Source organism: Falco biarmicus, chromosome 9 (assembly GCF_023638135.1).
Source record: "Falco biarmicus isolate bFalBia1 chromosome 9, bFalBia1.pri, whole genome shotgun sequence".
NCBI lineage: Eukaryota > Metazoa > Chordata > Aves > Falconiformes > Falconidae > Falco > Falco biarmicus.
Window position 1 is genome coordinate 28204079 of NC_079296.1, and position 18810 is coordinate 28222888.

The following is an 18810-nucleotide window of genomic DNA, read 5'->3' on the forward strand; positions in this document are numbered from 1 at the left end:
AGAGAAGCAGATTTTAATTTCTGGTGAATCTTAAGTTCATTCTACTTACTTTAACAATACGACCACCTTCTGCTGTATCTTTGATCAAAACATCTCAGAGCAAAAACACTTGAGAAAGACATACAGATTGGAGCAGCTTCCTGAGTGTCCCAGTGAGAAAGTGACATTTTCAGCTATTACTTGTATTACCTGGCACATGTGACAACTGTATTGATCAGAACATCGGAGCATAACTGGAATCCAGTATTTCACTTTGAACTATTGCTAGATGGATCAGCACTAGAGACTTAACCTCCATTCAATTGCTGACATAGCTCTGTCACCACAAATGGCCCTTGTACTGCCTGTCTGCAAAGGAAACATGACAAGACAGCTGCTTTCCATGGACCAAGTAAATCTAACTTTACTTACTTGCCCAAGGAGGCTTTGCATGGTTTATGTCCATGCTAGCAAGATCAGATGTGCCTAGGGTTTAGAAACAAGCTAGCTGGTAAGCCAAGAGCCAGCTTCTCTGCCAAATAAGAGGGTGCCCCTTATAATAGGTTGCAGACACATACATTGGTCCACTTTCATCAGTCAATTCCCCAGTTATACCCAGAGTTTTGCTGCTGCTGGGTTTTTTTCCTTCCAATTTGCCTCACAAAAAAACCCCCTCTTGCTACTTTTCACTCAAGCTGCACTGTCTGCAATATTACTCAGTCTTAACATGAAAAATAATATGTGAAAACTTTGCATTTTCTTCTCTTTTGCAATCTATATATTTTAGGGAGACTCAAAAAGCATCATGAAACTAGGGCTATCCTAGGCAGACACCCAGGTTGATACAAAGACAGATAGCATGTCACTTTATTCCTCAAAATGCTGTCTGACAGTAGTCACTGACAACCAGTTGTGTGGAGTTGGCATTTCTGAGTGATGAGCGAAAGTTTCTTACTCTTCCTTTATTTTCACTTGTCACTTGTACACAGCTGAAGGGAGATAAAAAAAATATTTCCTATGTAACTTGGAAATAAGAGTAAGGAAGTCTGCCCAGAACTGTAAAAAAGAACGAAGTTGGTAATATAGTGTCAGGTGCCAATTTGCTAAAAGCAAGGGTACGAGTGAAGACTGAATAAAGAATCTGGAAGTGACAGTGGCATTGTGGGACCATATCCTGTCAGAGTTTTTCCTTTTTACTTCTCTGCCACTCTGTTCCTGAATATTATCTTGTGTCGGCCTTCCATATATCCACTCCCTTTCTCCCACTGAGTATTTTCAGCTTTCCATGATTTTCTTTCCAATTGGTTCATACTGATCTAACAAACAGAGGATGGAGTAAAGAATTTGTATATAGGCTCATTGGCTACGCTGCAGTTATAGTGGGCAGTACAAATAGGACAATTTGTACTGAGCGGGGGAGGTAGTTATACTGCTTTGGCACTCTGGCCAAATCCCTCCTGAATTTCTAGCTGCTTCTCAGTTAAGCACTTAAAGATACTGTCATTCAACACTTTGGATTTGGAAGTCAAACACAATTACAATGCTAATTTAGATTATACTAACTATAAACCCACTATCAACTTTTTAAGTTATTTTAAGACAATTCTACATGCTGTTGTAGATGCCTGAAACAGCATCTATGGGAATTCAGGCATATGGCTGCTAGCATATGACAGTGTCTTTGTTTTTTAGTATTTTCCATACATCCATTGTGGATAAGATACTTCAGTTTAACCGGCATTTCATCCTTTAATTCATTCACACAAAATTCACTTCCAGTGGAATTTTAAGACACTGCTACTACCTCTGCCAGCTCTCTGCCTCATCTCATTTCAGTTTGAGGTTTGTGAAACTTGCATAATTCACTTTTCCTCTCATGCTGAAGATAATAAACAGTGAATTCCCAGAAGATATGCCAAAACATTAGACACTATTTTACAGCCCTAATCTGATCCAAAGTAGAAAGCTTTGTCTCATCATATGGGAAACTGGGGCAGATACTTGTTACCTTCGCCTCAATTACTTAATGGTGTGTTTAGAACTCGAGGATGTGTCAACATATGCACAATAATATGGACAGCATGTAGTCTGTATGATAAAACCAAATGGTTCTATTCCATACAGAGAACAGCTTATGTATATTTTTCTAGGCTCCAGGAAAGAGGAAAATATAATGGGTCCTGCTGAACTAGTTTTAAATACCAGTAGTTAATAAGTTCTACATATGCAGGAAGGAATTGTGCTGTGAGTGTATAGCGTTTGATGAAGAAATACATAATAAAGGACAGGTCCAGATGTGCAAGCATGCCAAGAGGCAGGCTTTTCAATGCAACAAACCAGCTCAGTAAGCCCCATAAAAACCAGGACAGCAAAGAAAATGTCTGTGTGCATGTAAGCGTGTATGCACATGCAGCAATGATGCAGCTTAGGTATTATCTGTGAAACTGCTTAAGATTTCAATAGCTATCCAATTCTGTTCCTTGGCTGGCATGTGGTGTCTCTTTGTGGTGGTGGGCTGCCAGCTGACATGGCAATTAGATCTCTTGATTAATGTTTCTTGCACAGATATGAGATTCTCTCTTTCCTGTGGTTTCCATGCTCTATTCTTGAGCATACAAAATTAATCCACACACTATAGAATGGATCTGACCTTTCATGTGTTAAAGACTAAAATACACCACCCCATTCTCCCTCAAAATTGCTATATTGGATGTTGGTTAAGATCTGAATGTAAACCAGTTGGTTTAGAAAAAGATTTGTAATCAGCCCATTCATTTTGATCTTCATCTGCCCATCATTTGATCTACATCACAGTAAAAACTAAAACCAAAGTACAGAAATACCCATAGGTTCCCTTTATAAAGGATCTTCAGACACATTAGGAGCTCATAGTAGCAATTCAAAAGCTAAATATAAAAAAAGCTTTATGAAGTACTTATAAAGTCAATAAGGTTTTCTGGGAAACCAGAAAGATAATATTTTTTTAGCATATTTTCCTGTGAGATAAAGATAGCAAATGTAGAAAGTATCCATCCAAACCCAAAAGGAGATATACAAAAGACATCCCACGATATGCACCGGGAGTGTTACAGAATCAGCATTTAGAGAGCAGTGTTCTGACAACACCATCTGCTCATTTGTGCTGTATCTTCCTATTACAGGCTCTCTTAATGTCTCATGCGTGATTTTATGTGGAAGTCAGTAGGAGTGTGTGATTTATTTTGACATTAATATTTACCAGGCTGGTGTATGCTTAAAGTATTCAAGATGCTGCGAATTTTCACTTGTTTAAAAAGCCATTTAAATGGCTTTAATTTTTCTTTGGAGACATGAACAACTTTGTCACTTCACCACTGTTAACATACAAGTCAGATACCATTCACACTGCATTAATGTAAGTAAAAGCAGCTAGTGTTGCTCTCACTAGAGCTACAGACTGAAAGAAAAATTACTTTGGGGTAAAAATGATTGCTAATGTTTTATGTTGGTTACTAAAGGAGGGTGAAATAGCTTCAAATTCCTTGCCGTTAGTAATTTATTGTGAAATCGAAGTGCAAGAGACCCCTGAAAAATTCATTCTGGACATTGAGAATAGTATTGATTGTCCCTTCCCAAAACCTACAACAGATATTTCATTTGTATTTATTAACACTTAACAGTTGTCTTGCAGATCCTGGGCAGGTAATGTCTGTTGCGTAGGTTTTTTCCAAAGTTTTGAAGCAAGTCTTACAAATAAGATTTCAGTGCTTGATGAAACACAGAAGGTTTGCACAGTCCATGAATTTCAGATCTGTTGCAGGACTGAATTAAACTATTGATTGATACTGTTTTCATCCAGAAATGGATTACAGAGCTGACAGATTACTTAAAATAACCATTATGGATGTGAATCATTGTGGTGGATTGACCTTGACTGCATGTCAGGTGCCTGCCAAACCACTCTATCACTCCCTGCTCAGCAGAACAGGGTGGGGAGAACCTAAGATGAAAAAAACCCACTCAACTTGTGGGTCAAGGTAAAGGCAATTTAATAAAGCAATAGCAGAGGTTGCGTGTGCAGAAGTGGAGGAAAACAAAAGATGTTATTCTGTACTTCCCATCAGCAGGTGATGTTTGGCCACATGCTGGGAAACGGGGCTTTGGTACACACAGAAGTCACTATGGAAGACAAATGTCAAAACCGAACACACGCCATCGCTGCCTGCCCCCCGTTTGCTTTTATATCTGAGCAGACATTCTATGGTATGGAATATCCCTTGGCCAGTTTGGGTCAGCTGTTCTGGCTGTGTCCTCTCCCAAGATCTTGCCCACCCCAGCCTGCTGGCAGTGGGGGAATGTTGGAGGGACAGACTTGGCACTGTGCCAGCACTGCTCAGCGGTGGCCAACACACCGGTGTGTCACCACCACCTTTCTAGCTGTGGACACAAAGCACAGTGCCACGGGGGCTGCTGTGGGGCTCAGCCAGAGCACATACAGTCATAGTGACAACAGCAAAGAAATCCCATTCAGAAGAAAATGTCACCTCAGCCAAACATTTTGATGTATGTGGATGATTTTACGTATGATTATTTATACACAGTCAAAGGATCTTTTTTAATAGGTAGAAACACACTTCTATTTCCCCGTTAACAAAAGGCTTAAGATACATATCATGTGTATTATTACTACCCATGTACCAGAGATGTTGCTCAAACAGCTGTGATCTAAGATGGGGTTGTGTATTTTCCATTCAGTGGAGAGGACTGATGCACCAGAGGTGTACTCATTTACAGATACGCACAGCAGAGACAAAACACAGTGTTCATGATTTTCCTGCGTATGATGGCATTATTTTTCAAAGCTACTTTTCCTAATATTTAAAGGACAGATGCAAAAGCAAAAGAGCAGTACTATACTGGAATGCAACTTCTATTGCCAAGTGAAATTATTGCTGATGCTATGCCTTTTGTGAAGTTTTGAGGGTTTATTTAATTGCTGTAAATTTTTACTAATACATTTATAGCAGCAGCTATTGAAGATATAATATCTTTAGTGTTGAAAACCTTGTTAAATGTGTATATTTGAAATGTAGATGTGTTGTAAAACATTACCTCTGCACTTTGTTTTTTTTTCAAGGAGCTACAAGAACTTTTGAAACCACACCTGACAATGTGCAGTCTTAAGTGCTACAGTCTCAGAGCCCTTTTTCTATTGATGCTGTGTAGGTAAGAAATATCTGCTAAGGAAACCATTATTTCTTCAATGTATGATAATATCAGTTAGTTTATAAACACTTTAATTAGAAATATATCTGACCAGGTAACAAAGCCAAATCTACTTGATAGTTGAATCTTGCCTCTTACAAAGATTAAACAACCTGGATATTAATAACAGAAATACAGGACTAAACTCCTTCACAAATCATCTCAGCTGCCTTGACTGAGCTACAGATTTTTTTCACTGAGAAGACTGATGGGTGAAAAAATAAAAGAATTTAACTTAAGCAGACAATCCTTCACACAAAGGATTACCTTGCAGATAGTGTCAATATTGTATCAAATGCTTAGCAAATTTAGAAGGGTGCAAGGTCTTTGCCTGGAGCGTAGTACCTTGCTCAAGGACAGAAGCATGCAGTCCACCTAGATGTACTACAAGCTTGAGGTAGTAAATTCATCATTGTGCATTTATTACTAAAGGAGAGCGTCTTAAAAAGAATTACCTGTTTAAATAATTGTCATCTTATTCTCTGCTGATGAAATCGTGAAGTCTTTAGAAAAGCTGAATTGTGTTAAGATGGAAAGTGAAACTGATTCCTTCTGTGTACAAGTACCCCCTGCTAACAGTGCAGTTGCCATGACAAAAAAGAAAGAAGCGGAGAACTTAAAAATACACTCCTTCTAGAAAACTGGGGAAAAAAACCCTATTCTTTGTAAGTAAATCTAATAAGGAAGTGCAAACATGGATAGATTAAACATTATCGCTACCACCTTTAACTGAAATACTTGAAGTTTGTTAGCCCATTCTCTGTGTAGAATTGCCAAACCTGTTTGGTCTCCTAGTAAATTCCTCAATATAAGATTCTGCCTGAGATTTAATTCAGATGGGTGTATGAACACATATTTATCTAAAGTCTCCACCTGGTCATGAGGGCCAGTGGAACTGTCCCCTGAAAGGGAGTTTAACACATCCATCTCCCCTCCTTTCTCCAGTATATATAATCTCTATAAAGAGATCTCTGTCCAGAATACATACTTGCTCCAATTCTGCCTTCCTTCCTCATCAGCTGTGACTTGCCATCTTCTATAATCACTGAATGATTCCTGGCTTTGCAGTAATAAAACACTGCTAAGAGACCAACAAGATTTCAGAAGCATCTAAGTAACACAAAGGCAAGATTCCCAGAGAGGTTCAGCCTGCAGTACGTAATTGCCTTCGTTACTGTAAGGCAGACTTTGTGAATCCTTTTACAGTGTCACACAGCTAAGAGTGTCCAGAAGCACAGGTAACTCCGATGGATACTATATAGGAGTTCTGTGCATGCACAGCACCTGTTTAATTGGACAGAGGTGTGCAGCATTGAGCTGGTCTGGTCATGTTGTACCCAAATCCAAGCCCAGCAGCAGCTCTGCCCCTCGGCCAGCTCACAGCCAAGATCATGTGTGGGTACACGGATGCCTTTTTGCAGTGCACAAATTGGGAAGGTTTGGTGGAAGTGGAGTTCAAAACAGAAACTATCCTGATTTGCATTGGAACAGAAAAATATTTTTAAGCAATACCCCAGGACTGAGGTGTACTGAAAGGAAGGGCCAGGATTACTCGCCAAGCGGTATCCCTGAGGTATTCCACTTCTATAAGCTCTGGCTAATGTGTGAAAAGAGTTTCCTCTACTGAGTACTTTCTAATCAATGGTGAGGGGTGGGTTTTGTTTTTGTTGGGTTTCTTAAGTTTATAAATAGCTGGAGCCTTATCTTCCCTGTCATATACAGAGAACAAGATTGTCACAACACACATACTAGCAGTGTCACACCAGGCTATCAGATAAAGGACATTTAACTTCACTTACAGCACTTGACTTTAAATTACAATACGGTCACATCATAGACACACACACTCAAATCTATATAATCTGTGGATTTGCCTGAATGGTCACTTTCCCAGAAATATTTTTATGAAGTAGAAATGAAAAAAATTATCAGAGTAATTAACAGAGCTTACACTTCAAATCATTATCAGGAATCAGCCTAAGTAAATATATGGTATTTGATCCCAAGAAAGGCTCCCGTTTATTTCAGGAAGGGTGTGTTCAAAGAATGCTAGACTGGAGTTGTAGCATCAGATCCAGAAAATTCTGTGGGATGTTTATTTATTTGGGCTAAATTTAAGTGCAGTTGCATTATTTAAGTATTTGTTCCTGTACCTGGTAAGTGGTAACATAATGCTACTGTTTCAGCCTCACCAATTAACCAAACCCCAGTACTGTTTGTTTTGAAGCAGAGGATTAGTCAGTGATAGATACAGGCGATTCTGCTGAAGTTTATCTACAAAGACCATACAAAAGCCTGTATCCTTGAGCATGTCAGGTATGAAACAAATAGTAACGCCTTTGTTTGTATCTGTAAGCCCTTTGCCTGTCAGAGGATTGCCTGAAAAAAGCTTTTTTTCCCTAGCTTTTCCGGAGGGTGGTGTTTCAAAAGCTTGATCAGACTGCGTCTGGCATTTTGTTTCTCCCTCCTTTCAGTTCTAAAGTGCTTCTGCCTCTTTCATGATGCATAGCTTCTGACAAAAAATACCCAGGAAAAATATTCCCATACATGTGCCTAGACTATACTTTTGTTTTAAGCAGTGATGCATACTAGTGTTTAGGGCAGATGTTCCTTTTCCCCCCCTCTGGTTACCCAATAGTTCTAAGATACTAACTTCAAAGTATCTTAAATAACAAGCAGTTGTCGTAGCTTCCAAGTAGAAGCTGTAGCCTGTAAAAAAACCTAAGTTTTTGAGCCATAAGAATAAGTAAGGAAATTAAATAATTATAATTCAGCTTTTATGAAAGCAAGCATGGGTCATTGAACTTGACTGGTTTAAAACATGCATTATACATTGACAGCCCAGAACAAATAAGTATTCCTGGCTATCAAATAAATAAACATTCAGTTTTCTTCTAGAAAAGCCTATTCTCTCCTTAGTGTCTGGAACAGCTGTTTCAAGGCAATTCCATACTTAGATGCATGCCAAAGTATTTCAACGTATTTTCATTAAGAAAATGGAGGAACTAAACCATATGCAGTTAGTTAAATATAACAACACAAATACCGGGTAAAAGAAAAGCTTAGATGCATTGATGAGAAGATGTACATGCATGAAAGTCAACAAGCCTCAGCTTTTACTTTTATCCTTTCTGACCCCTGCATGAGACTGACAAATTACAGGAATGTGAGCGGCTGTGCGCTCACTCTTTTTTAGTGATGAATGGGGCACATGAAGAGTACTTTGAAGGAGGTGGGGCACTGGCCTTTAAAATTTAGATAAGGGGAGCCACTTAAGGCATTAACATCTGTAGGCTGCCGTTCAACACTGACAATCTACTGAGTATCCCTGAATTACCAAGATGGTAACACCACACACTCAGGTTTAGGAGACATCAGGTTCCTCTTGTACATTGGCTCACCATGATAGGACTTCTCAAATATTGCATGGCAAAGTAGCACATTAGTTCACCGTCTCAATTACTGCATGACAGCTTTCCCACGTAGAGTCCTTAACTATAAAAATCAAAAGACCAAAGATATGATGCTACACCATGTGTTAATGAGGGAAATCAAGAATTACCTCAGAGGGTATCCACAGGTGATTTGAGGGAAGGACTTCCATACAATAATGCCAAATATTTGAGATATATTTCAGAAAACAGCACCAGACCACTCTAGAATTACATACCAATCAGCAGAAAAATATTATACCCTTGCAGGGGAAAAGTTTTCTTTTACTGTTTCACAACATATGAAAGTTATTCAAGAACAATTCACAATTCAGTAAGGCTGTGAAATTAAACTCATGCAGCTCATTGAACACTTTGTTAGAATTATATGTAAATTACAAAAGCAGAAATATCTATTGTTAGAACAATAGTTAAGAAATAGAAACATATCTGAATGTAATTCAAGTCCAGCACTTTTATACAACATAAAACTGGCCTTTTTATTTATATTAGTGTCTCAATTCAAGCATGATAATACTTGCTAGTTTAGGACACAACTTATGGGATAAACATTCCTTATTTCAATGCTGGCATTACTCAAGACCAGAGTTAACATTAGGAAATCACAAGTTCACTAGCAATAAAAAAAATAAACAGGGACAAAATAACGGAAACAAATAGGATAATCCAAACATTTAAGCTATATGAGTTACAAGACTGCTAGTGAAAACCAGCAACTTACGTGGGAGCAGGGTCAGTTGAACAGAGAAGTCACAGAGCAATAGCAGCACTTCAAAATAGCTGACAACATCTAAATGCACATGTATTCATTAAGACCATCTTAGCATTCAGATTTTGCCAATCTAAGACACGAGATTATTCCTAGATGAAAACCACATTTTCCAAACCACAATTTCCTGACAGCACAGCTCAAGCTGTCTCAGAAACACAGTAAAATTAAAATCAAAGGAGCAAGCTTGGGAAAGTTACAGGAGACACAGAAATATCATTAGGAAAAGCAAGAAGAATTTCTAGGAGCAGCTTTAGGAGAAATTGGGAAGAAGAAATTCAGCAAGGATGTGGCAGGACTAAGAAAGACCGCAAAACACCAGTTTGTACTTAGATTCTTCTCCCCAGCGCTGAGCCGCCACAGCTACAGCTCTCATAGCTGCTGTAGGAGAGCAAAGGGGTAGAGCTGGGTACTCTTAGCAACCAGCCGCTTCTGGCATGTGTGGTAAAAACCAAAGAAACCCTCTCCTCCTGAATATAGAGGTGACCGCTCTCCATCAGGGGAGACAGTGCCTCTGCCTGCAGCCAGCTGGGCTTCCTTGAGTCAATCAATGATTTGCTTCTCACTTTCATAATTACAGAATAGTCCTCCCTCCACTTTTCTCAAATCATTGACAACAAATAGTCAATGTACCACTTGTGTTCTAATTTACGAAGAGCACAGCCTGAACCTGTGGCAGCTGAGCGCACCCTGCTCTCACTCTCAGGTGCTGGCCATAGGGGTTAGGCAGAAATTAAGAGCAGAGCTATAGTATCTTTTGCTATGGGACCGCTTCTTACAGGGTAACAGCTCTCAGCGGCCTCAGGTGTCCCTCCCACGGCTGCTAACCATCAAGACCCAAAAAAGGTGAAGGGGGAGGAATATATAAAAATGAAACCTGATGTTGTCTGGGTAGAGAATTGTGGTTCAGGTATGCATCTTCCTCAATCCCTTTACTCATCTCTCTAATGAGGTTGTTGTAGGGGCCCTAGAGCAAAAATGGGGTTTGTAAGTGTTTATGTTTGAGTTCTGTAGATCACATTTGTAGCTGCTTCTGAACAAGACAATGGTTTGTATTCTCATTATGCTTCACTGATTTTGCCCAACAGAATTATTTCTGTAACCTGTTTAAAAATTGTGTTGTAAAAGCAAGATTTTAAAAGTGTTTTTATGTACTAATCTCTGAGGCTAGTTTTTGTCTCTTTCTCTATGAGCTAAATTTGATGTCTTTAATTATGTAAAAAGAAGCTTAATTTTAAATGCTGAAATAAACAATCAACACTCCTCCCATGTTCCTAGAATATAACAATGCCCTATTTACAGAGAAAGCATTGAAGAAGACAACCATTTTCTCAGTTGAAGTGTTCAGAAATGATAGACTTTAAAGAAACAATAGGTTTCAAAGTAAAAAAACTAATAATTTTTCCAATAAGAAACTAATACAGATCATAAAATCTGATATTTGCTAGAATACTGTTTTTCTATGAAATGCAAACACACAAATGTTTCATGATATTTTATCTGATGGGCCATAATCATCAATAACTTTGAAATTAATACAGTGTTTTCCTGGAATGTAATTTCTGCTGTAATTGATGTTATTTTAAGATATTATTACTGTTTTCATTCCTTTCAGGTCAATGAAAATTCCTGAAGTCGAAGGAAAAGGTGAAATGCTACCTCCAACTATAGAAAAAATAATAAAAGGATACAACAAGTATCTACGTCCATTTTTTGATAGTAAGTAGAAAAGCTGTTTTGCTAAGATTGAGCCATAACATAATGCAGTGTCTGAAACTCACCAATGAGAGCAAATGTTTTTTTGCTGTACCTTTTCTCCAGTGTTTGACAGTGAGTGATCTGATTATACGTGATGTGCTATGATATAATAAGATGTAGCTTAACAGCTTTTGTGGCCCAAGGTGAAACTTGCATTCCAGGCCTTCAGAAGCAAAACTTCCAGACTCTGTTAGAAATTTGGCTACTGATGTTCATGTGTCCTCAGTGAAATAAGCTGTAATGCTTTGCATATTTAAAAGCGTAGTTTTCTCTAATTTCCTAAATATTAATTACAATTTTTTTATTAATGCTAAGAAAGCTTTATCTATCAAAGTACTTATGAAAACACAAGCAAATCTTGTTACTATACCAAGCATTATGTGCATCTACCGCAAGATTGCAAGGGAGTTATTTAATAAATGATTCTTTCCTCAGGCCTTAAAGGTCACTGAACTGGCTCACTGCAGAACTGTGAGGGAAAATGAATTGAAAATGTCAGTTCCCTGTGTTGGAAGGCCACGGTCACCAGGTTGGAAGACCTGTGTAGTCTGCTGCACCAAGGTTGACTTTACTGCCCTGTAGTGCAGTCAGTGTTAAGCACCTGAAATCTCAGTGACAAACGTTTTCCTTGCTTGGATTAGGCAATTGCTTGTATCAGGAATACTGAAGGCAGAGATCTTCACCCAGTCTCAAAACCCTTCAGTAACTGCAGAACTCTGAAAAAGATATTCTGCATGTTGAAAAGATGCTTAGCACCATGTGTCTGTCAGAAAATAAACTCACGAAGTGAATGCTAGGCAATAGTTCTTAAGTGAGATATTCAGAAATGTTAGAGGTTTCAAATTAAGACTCTTACATCCTTTTATAGCCTACTTAAAAATGATTGATTGAAGGTTTTCTCAGACCACGCTGTTACCTCTTGCCATCCAAATACCTGGTGAGACTATCAGCCTGTTCAATAAGGGCACTCCACATCATGTGCAATATGTGAATCCATTTCATAAATACATTAAAATAAATCTATATTTTAGGTTTAGGAGATAGGGAAAACAATTTATCTGTTTGGTTTTATTGTAATTGTCTCAGCTGCTGACAAAACTGCTATAAATTTACATGATCTAAGAAGACTTTTCAGAAAAAGAAAAGTAATGCTAATAAATAAATGAAAAATCTTATCATTGGAGATGATGCATAATGGAAAATAACTATATGTTCAGTGGCCATTAATGCATTTCATTCATTACTTCATGCTGGTACTGGAGGTATGTTGGCACTACCATGATGGATGCATTCTGGTAGGCAGCAAACAGAATTTCATTGCAAAATCCTATGATAGTAGTTAAGACCAATAGTAAAGCACTACTGAGTTATGAGCCTTCCTTTTCTAATGTGAGCCACCTTTTTTTTTTTTTTTTTTTTTCCCCTCAGCTGTTGTAACTTAGCAAGGCTATGACCCTTTTTTGCCTGGGGATTTTGTTCAGAGGGATGCTAAGGACTTTCTGTGTTTGCCTGGGAATCCCAGAGGAGCTCAAGCATGGAGCAAGTCTATGTCATATGCAGAGAGAGTCTAGCATTTCCAGACAGTGCCAGCATCACTGTATATGCTCGCCACAGTTCAGACATGCAAACTCTGTCTTGGAAATCTGGAAATCTTAGATGGGTCTGTATTAGCCCTGCTGCTGAAGTAATGGGCTGAGACTCTCAAATATGTTTTATTGATGCCATTTCTAAATGCAGGGTTGGTGGTTTTGTGAGAAATTACTTTTTTTTTTTTTGGTAGGAATAAGAAGGTTAAGATAAGCCAGAAAGTGCTCATCCATATTTTTGGACCTGTAGTTGTTTGCAAGGCTATCTGGGATGACTTTCCATGTGATAGAGGCATGTGTGCTCAGGGTGGGGTGGGGAGTTGTATCTGCTCAGCCCTGACCCCTCTCTGTTACTGGCAAGGTGCACTGCAGCTCAGATGAGATTCAGGTCCAGGAGAGGCTATTGCTCTTCTCAGAAGCAGAGCTAGTAAACCACCTAAATACTTAATTTAACAGATCAGTGGATTGTGCTGGTCTGTGTGACCACAGCTATCCTAGCTTTCTTCTGTGTAATGTTCTCTTTATTTCTGTGCATATTATCTGCCTGCAGCTGGTGTATCTTGTATCTGTTCTTCATGAGAAACATTTTGGTGTAACTGGCTTTACTCAGAATTATACCAATGGCTACAGCACACTAGCTAAATAGTTGATCAAACCAGAGTATCAAGGTACTCAGGCGTACTTCTGACTTTTTTTTTTAACCTGCCTTATGCCCCCAAATGTTTAATTGGTATGACATTTGCATGTTAATAGTAAGAGACTGATCTTACAATCCTTTTTTGATTGATCAAAGTGCTGGTTTGACTTGAGCAGGTTAATGAACAAGTGCATAATAAAAACATAAAATGGGGTGTTCTGGTACTGGTAGAGATTATCACCTACTATAAAAACCTGCACGGTTCTAATTGTATCAACCCATCAATGCTGATTTACTCTGAGAAGGAAACTTGCATTTCTAGCAACATGAACAGAAAAGGATGTATATGCATGTTAACCCCAAGATGTGTGTTTGCTGTCTGAAGCGCATGAAAGGATTTGCATAAAATGGGAACCTAGTATGTGTATGTTAATATACAGAAATATATATATAAAAAATCTACAGTCATCCCCTTTAAGGCATGTGGCTTTATTTGATTTTTATTTTGCCAGTATTCCTTTACTGTTAAAAGTGTGCATATTTCTGTTTATCTGGTGGTCAGTTAGAACTGCGCTTCTAAATAAGCATGAAGAAGTTTGTTTTAAGACTAGATGGTGTTATTTGTTGGCATCTACAATGCTTTGAACTTAATGTTACCTAGTTATAATGGAACACTGAAATGTGACTTTTTTTTTTTTAATAAAGAGTGAGAGGGCTAGAGGTTAGGCTGAATTTTAGAATAACGTAATTCAAAGTCATGTCAAAGTGATTTGCCCTTGAAATTTTTCTTCAAGCAGGAAATGAAGATTTTTGCAGTGATGCTTGCTGTCAAGATACAATCATACTCTTACAAAATTAGTGTCAATGAACTCCTTAATGTTTAGCAAAGTGCTTTTTTAGTCCTGAAAAGAAAGCATTAGGTATAAACAAATGATCATAAAATGAAGGTTCTATTTTTCCTAAAGCCAGGAGAAACAGAAAAATTTACTAGTCAAGGAAACTTTATGGCAGCTCAGAAATGCTTAGTTTAATAAACCCTCAATGTGCCTGTCTCCTGTGTTTGGTCCTTGTGCTGAGACTAGTAGGTGGCTGGAAATTACCTAAGTGGCTCCAACTTGGCTAGTGTTGCTAATGAGGGGATTATGACTATATTAAGAGATTTTTCTCTTGAATCCAATGACTGTGCATATAACACAAAAATTGTCATCTTCTCTTGCATGGATTGGAACTAATAGTTTTCTAGATTTTTGAGCCTGGATTAATCTCACCTTGCTTTACTCATCTCCTCCCCCTCAGGTCACCCCTCCAGACCCTTGCTACTGAAACCCTGCTATTTATGCCTGGTACAGACTGTCATTGCCCTTGAGTAGGTGCCTACAGTTAGACCAGGTGAAGCCAGTCTTAGTATGGCAAAGGTTTGCAGACAAGTGAAATGGAATGTTTTATGTCTGGCCGTGGTGGGTGGCACATACCAGTTACCAAATTGTGGGGGTACTTTTACACAGTGTTTAGTACAGAGGAGTCCCAGCTGGACTGGCTACTCGGCTCTGCCATCTGAATGTTATTACTAAGAGTGTTCTCTTTCCTTAACTATAACGCTTTAATGTCCCTCTTTGAGCTGGTTCATCAAGCAAATCTTAATAAACTGAACAGATAGACCTGGGAAGTTCCATTAGCAAATTAAAAAATTGCCTAATCTAGAAAGATTTTAACCATTCTTTGGAATGGAATATGAAATACTGCTATACTAGTGTTAGTAGATACTATGCCTTAACACAGTAATATCCATCCTAGACTTTCAGATAGATGTGAAATTCTTCCCTAGAAAAGCTGACATAAGAGATTGAAAAATGCACAGTTATTTACCTTAAATGTGCTACACAACCCTGACACTTTATCTCAGCAATACAAGCTGATTTCAACAACAGTTTTTTTTGCTGAAACAGTGTACATCAATTTTATAATTTTAGGTGCTGTGCCAAACCTCTCTGAATTAATGAGCAATTCCTGCTGACTTCAGTGAGCCTTGGATCAGGTTCATAGAGTTGTTAAGGGAGGCATAGGATCTTGTAAATAATTTTATACAAACAGATTTTGTTCTGTGATTGAATGTGATAGCTTAAGTGTTCCAATTAAAAAGAGACACTAGGAAAAGGTCACAGCTAAGTATATTTGAATATGGAAGCTGCTTTCAAGTGGTGTAGAAAAGTGTCATGCTTAAATCAGTTATTCTAAACCACATTTCAAAGATATTTTTTCCCCCTTAGCTTTATAAAGAGTAATACATTTCACGGTCTTAAGGTTTAAATTCAAGAAAGTGAATTAAATCTTCAAGTCCAACATTCTGTGTAAGACCAGTCATTATATTTTTTCTCAAATGTTGTTTATATTAAATTCTATGAGTTTAATTAGATTAAGATATTTTAGTGCTCCAGAGTTTACAGTTTACCGCCAAATGAGACCAGGAGATACCAGAATGTTTGCTGTTTCTAAGACCCTTTGATTTAGTGAGACAAGCCCACAGGGTACATGAGAAAGAAATACTAAGTAATAATCATCTAAAGACTACTTTTATGTACGAGTTATCCAATGTCTAATCTTGCAAAGGCAAAAAGCCCAGAATATCTATGGCCAGTTGTATATGGGGAAAAATATCTTTTGAATCCCTGATGAAGCCTTAAAATTATGATTTAATAAATCAATGACTTGGTGCATAAAGTGTAAACTTCAGTATACAGTTGGTAATGTAGATTTTCCTTCCTTTCCCATGGAAATGAGAGACACAGTGAGACTATCACTGCCAACAAACCCAGCTTCCTGCAGGCAAGGTGGTTTGGTTTTTTGTTTTATGGTTTTCCCACCCCCCTTCAAATTAATTTTTTTCTAACTTAATTACTGTTCATCATTTAATGTCTCTAGAACTCAGCATTTATCTGAAGTTTCATGTTGTCTTTAGCTTCCATAAACTGGGATCTTGCTTTGCTTTGTCAGACAATGGGTACAACTTAACTACTGGATACCTTTTCTGTGCACTTACTGCCACTGGGGCAAATAGCCACTTTGGCTTCTCTTTGAGCAGCTGAGTAAATGCTGTTCCTTAATTTTTGTTACAACCTTTGATATTAAGCTTCCAGAGTTGTTTCTGTATTCTGGAATATTTCTCTGCTGTTTGCAGATTCTTTTTTTTCCAAATGTGGAAAACAAATCTTGTCACAGTAATCTCATAACAGTCTTGCCAATAAGTCTAGATTGCAAGACAACTCAATTCTGTGTATTGCTCCCTGTTGCAATAGTGCTTCTGCCAAAGCATAATGCAGAAAGATGATGTTGAAATGATTATCTGTGACAACCTCTAAATCCTTCTCAAAGGCACAGCTTGCCAAGATAGTTTCCTATCCTGTATGTACTGCCTGCGTTATTTGTCCCCACCATGCTAATTACTTGCATTTGGCTACATGAAAATAGGTTTTTCTGACAAATGATTAAACAAGCTGTTGTTGTTACAATCCCCTCCACTTTTTTTTCTTGTCCACAAACTGTACTAGTGGAGCTACATCACTGTCTAAAGATCACTGATGCGAACAAATAGGATTGAAGCAGATTCCTGCTAGAAATGGCTCTGTATTCTGATGTTTTTATATCAACAGTTACAGCTGAGATGTCAGAGGGCATGTCTTAATCTGTCCTGTCTCTTCACATAATGTATATTTGTCAAGAAAGATGTCTTGTGGTTGGAAGTTAAATGCACTGAAAAAATCCAAGCGTAATGTATCACTTCAGATAAAAGTCCCTTAATACTCCAAAACAAAGCAAAGCTGCAATAAGGCAGACACAAACAGTTTTTCATGAAACTATAACAAATTGTTCTAGTAATACTTTTCTTTCTAATTCTGTTAGTTGCATAGTGTTTTATCCAGTATGGCTGCAAGGATGAGGTATTCTTTCAAAAAGCCATCTCTTTTTTTGAGATATTTCCAAGTGTCAGAATTGTTTTAAGTTTTTTATTTAACTAAATGAAAAAGCTAGTACTAACAGCTCAGCACAGGCAGTGCTGATAGTGCCGATGGATTTAAGTAGTAGGTGTTCAGAGTTAAATACATACATGACAGTGGTGGTTTGTTTTGTTGGCACAAAGTTTAACAGGCTGTGATCGTTGCAGTGATCCAAACTTAATTTTTAGGTATGCTCTCTGTCACTCTTCTGGCTGCTTTCCCATACAGGATTACTATGAATACTTGTAAAATGTGTAAAGTAACAGTCTTTGTGCACCAGTTTCAGTAAAAGTTAAAATGTATGTTAATTACTGTGCACCCATTGCTGTAACAAGGCACAGCATTTGGCGTTTCTTTGCTGTGTTTTGAAGGTTCCCTTTGCTAATGCAGGACAGACTGACTTTGGTTTCCTTCTGAAGATGTCATTATACATACAATTCCTGCCAAATGTATGGAAATGTAGGAACTGACTGCCTCTGGTCTACTGCCTGGTTTTTGACACTGTCAATAGGAGACCTTTCAGAGGAAGTTCAGGGGAAACCCTGGTGGATAATTATGGGAAGGCTCATTCTGTTAATACTTTGCATGTTTAGTAAGGTGTCATAAATTGTATTTAAGCCTCACATACAAAAAAGAAATTAGCATTTAACTACTAATATTGTTCTGATTTGGTAAACTGTTAAAGCAAAGCTATTCCCAGCAGCTTGTGTTAATAAAGACCCTTCTGTAATTGTCATGCCTCCTCCCTGCCTTCCTGTGAAGACTAGCAGAGCAGGATGGTTTTATCCTGGCCACCTGACCACTCCTTAGCACTTGTCCTGGCACAGCCCTGCCTCACAGTTCGATCAGTTTGAGCTTGAAGTACCTCTTAACCTAAGCTAGATGTCTTTTGGTGATTGGGAGTCACCCAACGCTACAGTTCTGTTGTTACCTAATATTTTGAGAAACAGTGCAACAGGAAATAAGGAAGAGATGGACAAAGTCCTGTGTCTGTGATTCTGGAAAATTTAAACCTAATATCATTTCAGTAATATTTCTGGAAAGTCAACTTTTCATCTGAGGTATAACAATAGCACTGATGATACTGGAATACTGCTAGTGAACGTTTCCCCTAATCTGTATAGCCTTAACCAGGCAAGAATCAAATGTTGTTCCTACCAATATAATGTGATATAATAGGAGAGTCTGACTATTCCCAGCCACAATTCCCACATAGTCAGCTGAACACTGCGTTGTCATCTCCTTAGGATGGTCCATCTTTAAGCATATGCCTTGTATGGTGAGGTTCCCCTCCCCAAATTCTTGTGTGACAGTTGTCAATACTATGTTCTGTTACAGTCATACATGGGGAATCTGTAGGAAGGCTATAAAAAAAAATCAGGAAATGGGTTAT

General features: G+C 38.1%; 1 protein-coding gene across 1 annotated transcript in view; it reads left to right on the forward strand.

Moving 5' to 3' along the window:
- The window catches only part of LOC130155597 (gamma-aminobutyric acid receptor subunit pi-like), a 47284-nt gene that overhangs the window by 3956 nt on the left and 24518 nt on the right, over positions 1 to 18810 (forward strand). Inside the window, exons 2-3 of the mRNA XM_056353030.1 lie at positions 5096 to 5184; positions 11060 to 11163. Coding sequence (XP_056209005.1) covers positions 5129 to 5184; positions 11060 to 11163 — 160 coding nt within the window. The 5' untranslated portion in view covers positions 5096 to 5128. The remainder of the gene's footprint in view (positions 1 to 5095; positions 5185 to 11059; positions 11164 to 18810) is intronic.